Source organism: Suricata suricatta, chromosome 3 (genome assembly GCF_006229205.1).
Source record: "Suricata suricatta isolate VVHF042 chromosome 3, meerkat_22Aug2017_6uvM2_HiC, whole genome shotgun sequence".
NCBI lineage: Eukaryota > Metazoa > Chordata > Mammalia > Carnivora > Herpestidae > Suricata > Suricata suricatta.
In genome coordinates this window covers 138,099,956-138,115,483 of record NC_043702.1, presented here as the reverse complement: position 1 = coordinate 138,115,483, position 15,528 = coordinate 138,099,956, and the positions used below count along the sequence as shown (strand labels likewise).

Below are 15,528 nucleotides of genomic sequence, written 5' to 3'. Positions count from 1 at the left end.
ATCTAAGTTTGTACACAGGTTGGGCGAGGGAGTGGAGGATCAAGATCTCACCTGTGCGTCGTGGCTCTAACAGCCCTCAGAAAATCTAGAGGGTGTCTGGGGCTAGCGCACAGGGATGTCATTGGAGAAGTCTCAGGTCCCCACGGTGACGAGAGTGGCAGTGCTACCACCTGATCCCGGTCCACTTGCAAGGCCCCCAACGGGACAGCGGTCAGCCTCCGGCGCGGAGTCTTCCCTCCCCCAGGTCGCTGGAAACGGCCTGACCCGGAAGCTTTTCTGCCGGGCCGGAAGCACAGCCGAGAGGCGGAGGCCCGCCGTGGAGCCACCGCCCCCTCGCCGCTCGCAGCTGTTTGGGGAACCCGGACCGAGGTGGCGCCGGGTTGCCCTGATGGTCCCTGGCCGGCGGCGGCGGCGGCAGAGGCGGCGGGAGGATGACCTCTCCCCGGGAGCGGGGTGCCGACCTGGCCCGTTTCTACACTGTCACCGAGCCCCAGCGACATCCAAGGGGCTACACGGTGTATAAGGTCACCGCCCGGGTGAGTGCCGGTGTCAGGCGCGGGTAAACCCAGATTTGGGGCGTGAGGGACTAGGGTGTGGGCCGTGGTGTGGGGGTACCTGGCCCTGGGGACCTGGTACCTGGGGTGGGACTGGGTGCCCCTCGTGCCTGGACCTGCGTCGGAGGTGGGGCCTTCAGGGAGGCTGGGGTGGGTGCTGGAGAACATGTTGTAGAAGATCGCGGTAGTGTCCTCATTCCAGGGTAGGGCAGGCGTTGACGGTTTTCAATGGATGACTCAGACCCTATCCCATTAGGACTTTCTCTTCGGAGGCTGAAATCTGCAGAAGTGGTTTTGCTTGCTTCCCAGGGATAGTGCCGATAGAAAAATTAATTTATGTAATAAAAGATATTTCTTCCCTTGACCTTTTGTGCATTGTCAGGTTTGTACTGAGGCACACGGATTCTTGAGAAAGATGCCGGTGTTAGGGTCACCAGCCTAGGCCCTACGTATCTGGCTGTGTCATTTTGCATCTGAGTTTTTCATGATTTTCGATAGGTGACAGATGGGAAATTTTGCCGGTGTGTGTGTGGGTGTGTGTGTGTGTTGTGTGAGTTGTTTTGACTGCATATTTAAAAGTTGTGAGGCTCCTTTGCATCAGCTAACCAAGTTTTAGTACTCACTTTGTTCATCATTGCTTTTGCCTTGGGTTTTAAAGAGAGTTTGCATCTCCCTTCTTGGAAAAGAAGAATAATGAAAATAAGTCTGAATGTATGTAATGTATGTTGCCCAATTGAATCCTAATTTTAATGATGAGGAAACTGAAGTTCCAAGGATGTTTCATAACTTGACCAATTTTACATCATAAGGCAGGTGCACATTTGAGATTTCAGACCAGTTCTGCTTAAGTTCAAGTTACATAAAAAGTTAAGAATTAACTTTATTATTATCATTAATTGTTAAAAAGAGAGGTACAGAGACTAGTAATACTAAACATGCATTTGGAGGATGGCATAATCCTGTGTGTTTGAGAGCACAGGAAATAGGATTTGAGAACTGTGAAGGTTAGGTATATTTAGATAAAGTGGTACATGGTGTGTGGAAATGGTGCACAGTTCAGCCAGATGTGAGAAGATGGGAGGAGCAAATTTGTTTAAAGATAAGACCAGGCCTGGTTATCTCAGAGGGTTATACTGAAAACAGGGGGGGAATTTGTTACTTCCAGTTATGCAATTAAGGTTGTTATATTGGTGGAGTGCTGGTTTTAGGTTGAGAGAAGTTTTTTATAATGTTTTTATTTATTTTTGAGAGAGAGAGCAGTGTGAGCAAGGGAGGGTCAGAGAGAGAGGGAGACACAGAATCCGAAGCAGGCTCCAGGCTCTGAGCTAGCTGTCAGCACAGAACCCGATGAGGGGCCCTAACCCACAAACCCTGAGATCATGACCTGAGCTGAAGCCGGACGCTTAGCTGACTGAGCCACCCAGGCGCCCCAAGAAATTTTTTAAGTCTGCAATTAAGGGACCCTTATAATTACCACTCTTGAAACCCTTCTGGTAATTGGGCCCTTCAAAATCTAGTTTCCTAATGTAGTTTATGGAATTAGAACAATTTTTAACGTACATAGTGTTCCCTTCACAGAACCCTATTCATCCCTTACGATAACATGTACGACAATTGTATTGTATTAACGTGTTTACATGTCAGTGTCTCTTAGTAGATTGACAGTAGGTCTCCATCATTGGTATTTGTTTCCTTTTACATCACCTGAGGCAGAGTATGGCACGCAGTGTTTTTCTCCACATTCTAGGCAGCACACCCAGCACCTGTACAGTTTGAGGCACTAAGTGCTATGAGGAATACAAGGCTGAAAAAAGCATGTACTTTCCTTTCAAGGATACTCAGAGTAGAAGAGAGTTAACTGGACTTAAAGAAGTGTAGTATAAGAAAGTGTTAAATGCTATAGGAGACTCAGGAAAGAGCTATGGGATTTCAGAAGATAGATTGCTCTGGCTCAAGGGATCAGGGTCCATGTGCCAATTATGATAGATGGTGAGGGATGGAAAGAATCCAGAGGTAGGTAGAGGGGTGGATGGGAGGGACAGAGCCCGTAAAAGCCCTGAAGTTGTGTATGTGTGTGGCACTTGAATAAGAAACACTGAGTATGATTATTACTTGCAGTCTCACTTCACAGAAGGAAAGGTTAACATAATTTACATCTTAAATATCTTTTCTTAAGCTGTGAACTAATTTCTATGATGAACAGCTAACTTAGGACAACATGAATTAGAACATGAAGTAGTGTATTTTCTTAGAACTAACCAAATCTATATTAATATGCATGCTACATATTGCTGTGATTATTTGAACTGGAAATTGCTTACACTGCCTTTTTTCTCCTTGTAAATGGCTATTTCCTCATTTTTGGCCTCTGTTTTGTTTTTTTAATTTTAAGGCTTGAGGGTCAACCTGGAGATACACTTTTTAAAAATAACTATGTGTAATATTATAAAAAATAGAATATTTATTATTTTTTGAGACTTAAGGAGAAAAACATGTTTCCTCAGGAGAATTAACCAAGTAAGTAGTGCTCCCCAGAGACAACTTCATGGCTAACGATTAGGGATGTCTCCTGTGTTTCCTACTAATTTACTTCTGGCTTTAGGAAGCATTCCCTACAGTCTTGATCCTTACAGTGTTCTTTAGGTAGAAGTAGAATTAGAATCACAGGAAGTACCACCGTTAAGTTTTAGGCAGTGTAAGAGCTTGCTCATCTTTTTAAAACTCCTTTATGCTTTGTTTTGCACTTGTCTGGGACCCAGCAGGCTTGGCTAACCTTATGGCCAGTGACAGGCTGGCTAACAGATTTCCTAGATAAAGTCTGTATTGTTTATCAGTTTTTATCTAGAATAAATATTCCTGTTAAGAATTGGAAACGCCTTTTATAGATTTCCTTGATTCTTTAGTTAAAGAAGACACAGATCTACAAGAACCATTAACAGTTTGGTAGTTTCACCAGGTTACGTTTACAAAACATACTTTTACTGCAGGTTTCTCAACAGCATTAAATGAATGGCAGTTCTTGCCTGTATTATTTCTGTGAGTATGGAAAGCAAAAGGTATGCTTTAATTTTAATTTAAAAAAAATTTTATGTATTTTGAGAAAGAGAGAGAGCATGGGGAAGGGCAGAAAGAGAGGGAAAAATAGAATCCCGAGCAGGCTCCATGTTCAGCATGGAGCCAGCACGGGGCTTATTCTCACAAGCATGAGATCATGACCTGAACCAAAATCAAGGGCCAGAAGCTTAACTGAGCCCCCTAGGTGCGCTACTACACTTTTATTTTTGATACGCGTTGTTGCCTTATGTCTATATTTTGTTTATATTGAAGCATAACTTATGTGCATTCAGATTCACCTGTTTTAAGTATATAGCTTGATGAGTTTGGACAAATCTCTATAGTTGTGTCACCATCACCAGGGTCATCTCTACACAAGTTCCTCCAGGCCACTTTGCATTCAGTTCCCCCTCCCCAAACCCTGTCTCTCGGCAACCACTGGTCAGTTTTCTGTCACTGTAGAACAGGTTGTATTTTCTAGAATTTGATATAAATGGAATCATAAAGTATGCACTTTGTTTTTTGGTATGACTTTTTAACTTAGTGTGACTACTTGAGATTCATCTCTGTTGTTGTTTTTATTCTCTTTAATTGCGACCGATAGTTCATGTTATGGTTATACTACAGTGAATCCATTCTCCTGTTGAATTGGGTTGTTTCCAGTTTTCGGCTGTTATGATTATAGTTATCATGAACATTGGTATGTAAGTCTTTGTGTAGATATATGTCTTCTTTTTTCTTGATGTCATACAACCTTGTTTACTGTAGCTTTAAACTAAGTCTTGAAAGTAGGTTCTCTTCCTCAAAATTGTCTTGGCTGTTCTAGATTGTTTCATTTTTGTATAAAGTTTAGAATCAGTTTGGCAAATTCTATAAACATACCTACCCAGATTTTGATTGGCATTGCATTGAGGTTGTAGATCAGCTTCTATAGAAGATATCTTAGCAATATCGATATCTTAGCAATATTGAATCTTCTGATCCATGTATCTTCCCTTTATGTAGCTCTTTAAGCGGTATTTTCTAATTTTCAGGGTACAAGTCTTGTGCATATTAAAGCAATTTGGGCTTGTTTCAAACTGTGAGAATATGTAAGTCCTCATTTTATGTAGCTAACATTTGTTGAGTATTAATAGCAGTTACATGGTGCTTACTGTGAGTCAAGCACTGTTCTAAGCACTTTATATAAATTTGCACATTTTCCACAACAGCCTAATGAGTAGTTGCTATTATTATTGTCACATTATCAGTGAGGAAATTGGGGCACAGACAGGTTAAGTAACTTGGCCAGGGTCACATAGCTATCAGTGGTGGAGTCTAGGTTTGAGCCCAGTAGACTGGCCTGAGTCACAGTGCTTTTATCCCGGTGCTGTGCTGTTGACTCCCTATGTCGTAAAACACATTTGCTTAGATACTGTGGGTGTATGTATGGGGGCATATAGTTTGGCAAAAGTGATGATGGGTACACGGTGAATACAGTGACTGTGATAATGTGAACAAGGGGGAGGGTAGGGAATGAACAGAAGTACTTAGCTTGATTTGAGTCTGAAAATTGCCATTCCCAGGGCTTCACAATGAAACACTAGTTGTATTGCTTGGAAGGAACCTGCTTTCAATTCCTGACCATATTCTTGTATATGGCCTGTGTGTGCTAGGGAAAGGAATTATTTGTAGTTTCCTAAGTATGTTAGTACACTCCCCCTCCACCCCCCTTACCTCTCCGTTAGATGCTCTTTCCTTCAGAGGTCTGGAATGTTTTTCTGTTTTGTGTTGGCATTGCTGCTCATCTGAAGTGTCAGCTTTTGCCCTATGCTCTCCAGGAGGCCTTTCTTAGGTGTAGAACTCCATGACTATGTATTCCTCCATTAAAAGCCTTTATTGTATGGTACTTGTTTGCTTCCTCCTCTGAGGGTAGGCTGCCTTTTTAACTTTGTATTTTTGCTGCCCAGCACAGAGACTGCAGCAGAAACTTCAGAGGGGGCTGGAAAGAGGCATTGTTTTTCTTTTTAAGGGTCCCTTTTCAAATTGATATACAGTAAAATGGACTTGTTATATACTTCTGAGAATCTTTACACTTATAGATTCAAATATCTACCATCATCATCAGGAAACAGAACATTTCCATCATTCCAAAACACTCCCTCATGCTATCTCTTTTTCACACTTTTCTCCCACCTCTTAGTCCTTTGGCAACCACTGATGGGCTCTCTACCTCTCTATTTCTGTCTTTCTGAGAATGTTGTGTAAATAGAATTGGCCAGTATTTAACCTTTTGAGACTGTCTTTTCCCATTTTTTTGTTGAGTTGTTTGTTTTCTAAGTGTTGAATTTTGTTTTTTTCTTTTATAAAATTTTTTATTGTCTTTTATTTATTTTTGAGAGAGAGAGAGAGACAGACAGACAGACAGATAGACAGACAGCATGAGCTGGGGAGGGGCAGAGAGAGAGGGAGACACAGAATCTGAAGCAGGCTCCAGGCTCTGAGCTAGCCATCAGCACAGAGCACGATGTGGGGCTCGAACCCATGAACCGTGAGATCATGACCTGAGCTGAAGCCGGACACTCAACCGACTGAGCCCTCCAGGCACCCCTCTAAGTGTTGAATTTTGAAGATTCTTTAGTTGTTCTGGATGTAAGATTTTTGTCAGCTATGTGATTACAAATATTTTCTCCCAGCGTGTAACTTATCTTTTCATTCTTAACAGTGTCTTTCAGAAAGCAAAAAGTTTTAATTTTGGTAAAGTCTTGTTTATCATTTTCTCATATGAAATGTGCTTTTAGTGTTCTACCTAAAAACTCTTTAATACCCCGAGGTCACAATTTTTTCCCCCAGTGTTTTATTCTAGAAGATTGTTTTGCATTTTGCGTTTAGCTCTATGATTCATTTTGAGTTTATTTTTTGTGTAAGTTGTGAGGTTTAGGCAGAGGTTCAGTTTTGCATATGTACAGTTGCAACAAAACAGTATTTAACAGACTAGCTGTTTTTTTTCCTTTTTAAAAATTGTACCTTTGTCAAAAATATCAGCATTATATGTGTGAATCTGTTTTTGGATTCTCTATTTTGTTCCATACCACACTGTCTTGATTATGGTAGGTTTATCTTGATAGAAAGTCTTAAAATTAGGTAGTAGAATTTCTCCAACTTTATTCTTTTTCAAACTAGTTTTAACTATTCTAGTTCCTTTGCTTTTCTAGATCAATTTTAGAATCAGGTTGTCTATATCTACAAGAAATTCTAATAGAATTTTTTTTTTTACTAGAATTCCATTAAATCTATGGGTCAGTTTTGGGGAGAATTGACATCTTTACTCTGTTGAATCTGTAAATTTACAAATGAACACAGTATGCCGTCCCATTAATTTAATTTTTTTTAAATTTTTTATTTATTTTTGATACAGAGAGAGACAGAGCATGAGAGGGGGAGGGGCAGAGAGAGGAGGAGACACAGAACCCGAAGCAGGCTCCAGGCTCTGAGCTGGCTGTCAGCACAGAGCCTGATGCGGGGCTCAAACCCACTAACGTGAGATCTGACCTGAGCCGAAGTTGGAGGCCTAACCAACTGAACCACCCAGGCGCCCCTGTCCCATTAATTTAGATGTTCTTTGATTACTTTCAACATTTTATGTTGATAGATATATATGTATATATATATATGTGTATATATATGTAGGTATATAGATTCTGGACATTATTGGACATTATTGTTACGTATATTTCTCAGTGTTTCATCTTTTTGTAGCTGCCATAAGTAGTATTAAAAATTTGGTTTTCAGTTTTTCATTGCTGGTATAAAGACATTTGGATTCATTTTTTGTGTTGACCTTATATCTGTGACCTTTTCAAGGTTACTTATTACTTTAGGAGTTTTTGGTAGAGTTTGCATTTTTTCCTACATAGACAATACATGTTTGGTAAAAGGGGTAGTTTTATTTCTTCCTTGTAATCTCTGTGTCTTTTATTTCTTTATCTTGTCTTATTGTTCTTGCAAGGACTTGTAGTACTAGGTCGAATAGGAGTGGTGAGAGTGGACATCCTTCCCTTGTTTCTTATCTTGGAAAGCGTTTGGTCTTTTAAGTATGATAGTCACTGTTGAGTTTTTGTATTTGGAAGGCAGCATATTTAATTTTTGGTTTTGTTAGCTTTTTATTTTGAAAGTAATGTATGTTCATAAACATTTCAAGTAATAAGTCATTATAGGGAAATACAAGCCTACTAAATTTTAACCCCTTAACTGTTTACATTATTACAAATGTCTAGTGGTAAGAATTACCACTTGTTATCAGTTGTTAAGTCAGTAGCTCCATGAAGGTTTTTTGAAGAAATAATTTGTGTTGACTTACTCTGGAAATATTTTCAGCGAATGGAGTAGTCATGGGGATAGGAGGAGACTAATTTATTGAAAAATGTATTTATGATTAGAAAATTTGAAAACTCATGGCTCTTAAGTTCAATTTTGTCCTAAAATAATGTTTTATTCTACCTTTGTTTTTGCCTCTTAATATTGTTTAGTAGAAAACTATCTCACATATAAAAAATTTTAGTAAGCAGGTTTTAAAATTCTTTTTCATTTTATTTATTGACAATTTGTATGCCTGGGCATTTGAGTTCACATTAAGATTCTATGTTAAACTGCAAACTTTAACAGTAAGGGTTTTGATTTTCCTTGAACTTTGGAAAGTTTACCTTAGAGTGGTGCTATAATAATTGGTAAAATTTGAAGTGAGAAAAACAACTTTAACACTTGAGTATCCAAAGGTAACTTACTACTGTAGTTTCTTTATTCTCTCTTTAGATTTTGGGATTTTAATGATGTAGAAAGCAATAATTCCTTTCAACATACTCCTTTCATAAAAACTTGTTAGAAAGTGGAATGTTTAAATTTTTTCCCCCATTGACTCTCTATCTTATATGGGAGTTCTTTCATTCCAGAGAACTAAACAGTGTTGTAAAATGTCTCATTATGGTTTGTGCAGGTGCTGTCTCTTGGGTCCAGACTACCTGGCTGGCAGGTGATTAACCAACCCAAATATTCTTGCCAACCAGTGGCACCTGCAGCTCTGCAGGGAAAAGAGAGAGAGAGAGGAACTGAGATGCAGGTGACGGGGTGGGAGGGAAGGTTGAGTTTGGTTAAGAGGACCCTTGCCTGCATGAGCTGGGCACTGTGGTACCCGCTCTTCTTGCCAGAGGGATGTGTGTGTGTATGTGTGTATATTTGTGTGTATTAAATGCAGTTTCAAGGTGTCAGTGTATTTATATGAAAGTATGGGTGTTGTGGAACTCAAATGCCTGGAAGTCAGGATTGCGTGCATTACATTGATGAATGTGCCATTTGGTTTACCTAATGGCCACAATGGGAAATGTTCACTGTAGTGTAGCCTTACATTTTTGTATATCCAATGATTCCCATCCTACATTTGGAGAGTCGTATCTTTGAGAAATGGAGAGTGGGCATGTCCCTCCCTCCTTCTCTCTCTCTTTCTCTTTTTCCATGTTTGATTATTTGTATCTTGACAGTTTAAAAATAATGTTACTTTTGTAAACCCTTTATCTTCTTAGCTCTGCTATTACTAAATTAGTAGTTGAATAGCCATCAGACTTGACTGTAATAAGTTACTCATAAAAGTAGCTTCTTAAAATTTATATTTAACTCATTCCTACTTGGTTCTAAAGGGACTTATTTCATGATCATATTTTGTAGGTGATATAATACATTTGAATAGTTTTTGTAGTTTTGTTTTCTAGGAATTATCTTTCAATCTCTTGAAGATAATTCTTTTGTGTGGATCTGAATTAAGAGCGTGATTTCAAGTCATAATTTTTATGGTAATTAGATAAATGAGTATTTTAGACTTGACTGAAATGGATACAGAGGACCTAATTACTGTATGATCTGTTGATTATTGTGGTCCTGAGGTAAGCCAAGCCCTAAGCTCAGGTCTTTGTTTTAAAGGTAGGCAAGAGGGCTCGTTTTAAGAGTTGCTTTTTCTTTGGTTTTATTACCCAAATGGCAGAAAAGCAGTTTGTGGCTAGTACTAGAGCCTGTATTCAAACCCCTTTCTTAGCGCCTTCTCTTCTGCCAAAGCACTTCTTCAGCTGCTATTTTTTGGTCGACTTCTGTTTCTCCGTAAAAGACAAACTGGATTTACCCAACAGGCATCAGGAATATTACTTGCATACTTGGAATTTTAATCTCTAGGAGGCTGATGTGGTTATGTCATGGAAGGAGTACTTTGTTTGGAATCATGGAGCTCTGAGATCGAGTCCTGCCTGTAATTGAGTAATATGCTTAGTATTAGTAATGCGCTTTGGCTTGGTTACCTCATCCTACCAGGCAGGCTTGTTGCAATCATGAAACGAAGTAAAGGATTTAATTTCTTAGCACAGTAGGAGATAGTTACCTTCACTGTAAGCCCTTATTTGTTTTCCTAAATTCAGAACTTGCCGTTGGCATTAATAGGGGCAGACAGACTACAGAGATTGCAGTAGCATTTCCCAATTGTATTCCAAATTTAGTGGGTGTTGCACTAAGTAAATAAAATAATAACAAAAAGCATGATAAAAATAAAAAGTGGAGTGGATAGGTGACCTTAGGGGAATACTATGTATTTTTCCTTTTGGAGATTTACTAGATGTAACAACATATTAAAGACCTTTAGAAATTCTGCTGTAAAAAGCATTTCTTTTTTAAATAAAGGTAAACTGAAATTGTCATTAAGCTCTTCCTTCAAGAGCGCTGATTTTAAAGAATATTGGTATTCCATACAGTGTGGTTTGTGAAGCACTGCTTTAGGGTAATAATTTTGAAGATGACTTGGTGATAGAAGTCTCTCTTGCAAGAAGCTTTTCAAGATAATGTCTAGTATCTTACCCGTGATAGGTAGTGCTTGCAGTGGAAATTTATGAACTTTAAACAGAAGAAATCACCACTTTAAGTTCTATCTTCTGTGGAGTTTATTGATAGAATTTTATGACAACATACTGAAATTCGCTCAGAAAAAAGTTACTTACTGCTAGTTAGCAACTTGGATCAGAGAGAAGTTACAGTCTTTTTTAGAGTTGATATTACTTGTTGAGATCATTGCTAACATAACATTAAAAGTTAAAAGAGTCTGGGTCTGAAGGTTCAGTTTGCTCATTTTTTTAAAATGTTGATGTATTTATTTGGAGAGTGTATGAGAGGGGCGGGGGGAGAGAGAGAAGGAGAGAGAGGGAGGGAGGGAGAGGGAGAGGGAGAGGGAGAAAGAGAGAGAGAGAGAGAGAGAGAGAGAGAGAGAGAGAGAGAGAGAAAGAGAATATCTGTCTATATAGAGTTGGTTGCGGGGCTAGATCTCATGAATTGTGAAATGATGTCCTGAGCTGAAATCAAGAGAGGGATGCGTAACCCACTGAGCCGCCCAGGTGCCCCTCTCTAACTTAAAATGGTATATATGGTATATATTTTGTTTCTGTTTTGGACCTCAGGAGTTTTTTTAGGGTTGAGTTGATCATCATCTTCAGTTCATGGTATTGATAGTCATCAAAGACTTTTTTCTTCCTCTCATTCATAGGCACCTGTTTTATATTTTAATTAAAATTTTTTTATGTTTTATTTATTTTTTGAGAGAGAGAGAGAGACAGACAGCATGAGTAGGGGAAGGACAGAGAGAGAGGGAGAGACAGAATCTGAAGACAGACTCCAGGCTCTGAGCTAGCTGTCAGCACAGAGCCCAATGCGGGGCTTGAACCCATGAACCGTGAGATCATGACCTGAGCCTAAGTCGGATGCTCAACTGACTGAGCCACCCAGGTGCCCCATATGCACCTTGTTTTAATGTGTTTGTTTTCTTTTTGTCTTTGCAAGATGCATATTATAGCATCAAGTTCATGAATTTTATATTTACATAGACGTTATTATGTATCTAATGTCAGATGTTTCCACTAAAATGCTGTTTGATGATTTAAACACTCAGCCTTCTTCTTTTTGTAAGTTTTGTGAGGAAATCTTTCTAAATGGTGTTACACTTTTTGGCTTTTATAATTAGAAAAAGATGAAAGAATCCTCCCTTTTTCTCTTTGCTCAGGGGTATTGATAGGATTATTTGTCCCCAAATGCAATATATAAGTTTTTGTTAAGTAACTTTTGTTTTTTTCTTCCTCATTAGGTGGTCATTGATTACTTCTCACAGATATTGGTCTGTCTGGGCATTGTGGCTGCTTTTTTTTTTTTTAAATTGAAATTATTTTTTGAGCTAATTTAGATTCACCTACAGTCATAAGATGCTTTGTGTGGGTACAGCTGATTTTTTTGCTTTTCCCTTCTAGAATTATGTCAAGTAAGAGTGAAGCCAAGGCATTCTCTTGTGAATGTGATGCATGAACTTTAGTGTATGGTTTTTTTTTTTTAATTGCCTTTTTCTTAATTTCGTAGCTTGTGTTTCAGATGGTGAAATTATTATATACCTGAGTTTTTGTTAAGTGATAAAATATGGTATTTCTTTTCTTTTAAACAAATTGAATTTTTTATACAAATACCATTGAAAGTCATTATACATATGTGAAATCTTAAATTTTGGTAATGATGAGATATTTCTGTGTGTGTTTTGTTTTAGGTTGTTTCACGAAGAAATCCAGAGGATGTCCAGGAGGTAACATATTTATACATATGAAAATTTTATTTTATATATTTGATACAAGTTTATTTAAATACTTTGTCGAGGAAACTGAATTATTGGTATGTCTGTATTTATGTTTGTCTGGATCTGTTAAGTACATGTTAAGTTTATGAGGATGAATTTAAGGAATTATAGTGCTGGTTAATAATGTGATATTTTTGGTAACTAACATCCATAAGGTTTCAGTATACATTGAGTTCTTATCTATTTCAAAATCATGGTAACTAATAAAAAATGAAAATATTTGGTAACTAATATTAATTTTAAAGATCATCATAATAAATTATGAGTTCCTGTCTGTCTACTTTCACTTTTTTAAAATGTTCATTAATTTTGAGAGAGAGCATGAACTTGGGGGAGGGGGGGAGACTGAGGATCCAAAGGGGCTCCGTGCTGATAGCTGCAAGCCCGATGCAGGGATCGAACTCATGGGACGGTGAAATTATGACCGGAGCCAAATTTGGACACTTAATGGACTAAGTAACCCAGGCGCCCTTGCTTTCACTTTTATATGGAGTTGTCTTGTTGACAGCTTGGAAAACTGCTTTGGGTGTAGATGTTTGTTTCTTTTTTCAATTTGTAGTTAGTTCTTTTCCTGACTCTTCCCTCTCTAAAATGATACCAGCTTGTTGTGTTTTTGCTTAACAATATGTAATTCTCTATTTGTGATTACTTTGTGCTTTTATATACCCTTAGGAATCCTAGTTGAGGAGCTTGCTTCTGTTAACACCTTTTTGATTTACTTTCATTTACCTGCTCACTTACACTAAGATTAGAAGCACCTATGTTGGGGAATTTTTTTTTTATTACTAAAGTATTTAAAAAAGACTTTATAAATTGGCATTCTTAATTCTACAACAGTTTTTTTATTTCCCATTTGAATTTTAATATGTTTAGGTGGAGTATGTATTTTCTAACAAGTCTCACTACTCCTTACTTAACAAGCCTGGCTTGATTCATACATTTAAGTTGTTTGTTTGATACTGTTTAGTTTGAGTGTGTGACATCAGGTTTAGACAATATTTGAACTTTTATATGTTACCCTTTCTTGCTATATTTGATCCAATATTTCTTTTTGTCCTATGGTTAAAAAGAGTTCAATAAAACATGATATTAAGAGATTTCATACTATTTTCTGTAGGGATTTTAAGATATCTCACTTTCCCCCCTCAATAGTCAGGAAGGGAATATTGTAATACTGATATTTTGGAAGAAAAGGATATATCTGTTTCTATATCTGTATCTTCCGCAAAAGGAAGTGAAAGTAATTTGCACCATTCTTTAAAGTATTCTCTCTACTTAAGTGTCAATTGGTTAGTATGAACTTTCTTTAAAATTCTTCTAATGATGATGAAATCGTAGTATAGGCTGTTCTGCTTTAGAAATTTTACAACTCTGTTAAAATTAAAAATGGGTTGTGTTTCCTTTGAAAACACTGTCTGATTGTTATGCTGTAGTTTGTAGCTTGATGTTCCCATTTTCCAGGAGAATCCTGAACCAACCTATCCATGAACACACTCTCTGCCATTTCCTTAATCCTTTTTTGGGGAAAACTCTTTTATAATAACAACTGTTGGTGAACCATTCATCAGAAAACTCTTGTAAGTGTCCTTTAGTTAGATGATTGCATGGTCCTTTGTTAGAAATGGCATAATATTTTTTAAAATGTTTTCTGTCTTGTTGGCTTCTTAAAATATAGAATGACTTTGAAATTGTAATGACACTTTAGCATCTCATGTATTTCATTTAAACATTGGAAATCTTATTTAGGAGAGAAATTTGCTACCTTGAATTTGTTTCCATTTCATTTCCTTTCACTTTCTCTCTCCTGTTTACAGATTCATATAGTCAACTGCTTTAGAATTTAGGCAGGCTTCCCAAAAGCTGTTGAGGATTAGAAGATGTAGTGTTAGTCCGAACCAAATATAGGGCTAATAACATGCTATCCTTCTAAGACCAGAGACATTTTGCTGGTTTCCTTTTCTGGTTTTCTTTTATAGATGTATTTGCACAACTTCGCACATGCTGCCAGGTAGCAGTGTTCCTAACTAAGAATACTGAAATAATCACATGGAGTAAATTTAAAATTATCCAGGATAGATTAAAAAAATCATCCTTTAAAAATTTCCTGTAAAGGAGCAGCTAGGTGGCTCAGTTGATTGAACCACTGACTCTTGATTTCATCTCAGGTCCTGATCTAATGGTTCTGGAGTTCGAGCTGGAGTTGGGCTCCATGCTGATAGTGTGGAGCCTGCTTGGGATTCTCTCTCTCTCTCTCTCTCTCTCTCTCTCTCTGTCCCTTCCCTACTCGCATTGTCTCTCTCACTGAAAATAAATAAACTTAAAAAATTTCCCTCTAATTTTTATTTTATATGTTTTTAATTATTTATTTTGAGAGAAAGACGAGTAGGGGAGGGACAGAGAGAGAAGGAGGGAGAGACCCCAAGCAGGCCCCCTGCTCAGCATGGAGCCCCACTCGAGGCTTAGTCTCACATCTGTGAGATCATGACCTGAGCTGAAGTCAAGAGTTGGACGCTTAAACAAGTGAGCCACTCTGGTGCCCCCTAAATTTTTATTTAATAAGAGCAGCATGGGAAAGTCCGAGGGGAGCAGCAACAGTTAATGTGGCCTCTCATTCAGTAGATTCCCCAAAGCATGAACACCTGCAGAACGGTAAAGAAAGAACTAGAGATATTCTGCCCTCCCTCCTCTACCTTTTTAAAAAAAGTAACCTGTAACTCTTATTTCTCTACAGATAGTAGATTTCACTGGTGGAATTGGGAAAGGAGAACTGAAATAGAACTTTCTCTGTTACCATGTCAGAAATCTGTTAAGTCATTTCATAACTAAAGTAATTTTATAAAAACTATTTGAGAACATTTCAAAATGTTTTAAGGGAAAGAAAAGGGTCTTGAAAAGGGGAGAAATAAAATCCACAAGGAAATATAATAGTGACGTTGGTTGCAAGAAAGGATGATCCAGAGAGTTTAAAATACTCGATGAGACAGCAAACCTCACTGAATGGAGCGGCTTTGTTTATGAGCTCTACAGGTTTTTGCCATCATTAAGTGAAATTATCTGAAAAGATAACATTTATTTTATGTAAAAATTATTTAAGGGAATGTTTGTAATAAAAGTTAAGCTTTTACTAAATCTGTAGTCTGTATATGATTGTCACTGAAATAATATTTAATTGAGGAATTTTATGCAAAGTAACTTCAATGAATAAGAAATTTCTGTGGGGGTTGGTTCAACAGAGCAATAGCTGTT

The 15,528-nt window shown here is 37.9% G+C and overlaps 1 protein-coding gene across 5 annotated transcripts in view; it reads left to right on the top strand.

The window, feature by feature from the left end:
* Window positions 1–326: 326 nt before the first annotated feature.
* The window catches only part of RPS6KC1 (ribosomal protein S6 kinase C1), a 175,568-nt gene continuing 160,366 nt past the window's right edge, over window positions 327–15,528 (top strand). For all 5 annotated transcript variants that reach the window (XM_029935284.1, XM_029935283.1, XM_029935289.1 and 2 more), the window contains exons 1-2: window positions 327–536; window positions 12,196–12,231. In XM_029935284.1, coding sequence (XP_029791144.1) covers window positions 432–536; window positions 12,196–12,231 — 141 coding nt within the window. In that variant the 5' untranslated portion in view covers window positions 327–431. The remainder of the gene's footprint in view (window positions 537–12,195; window positions 12,232–15,528) is intronic.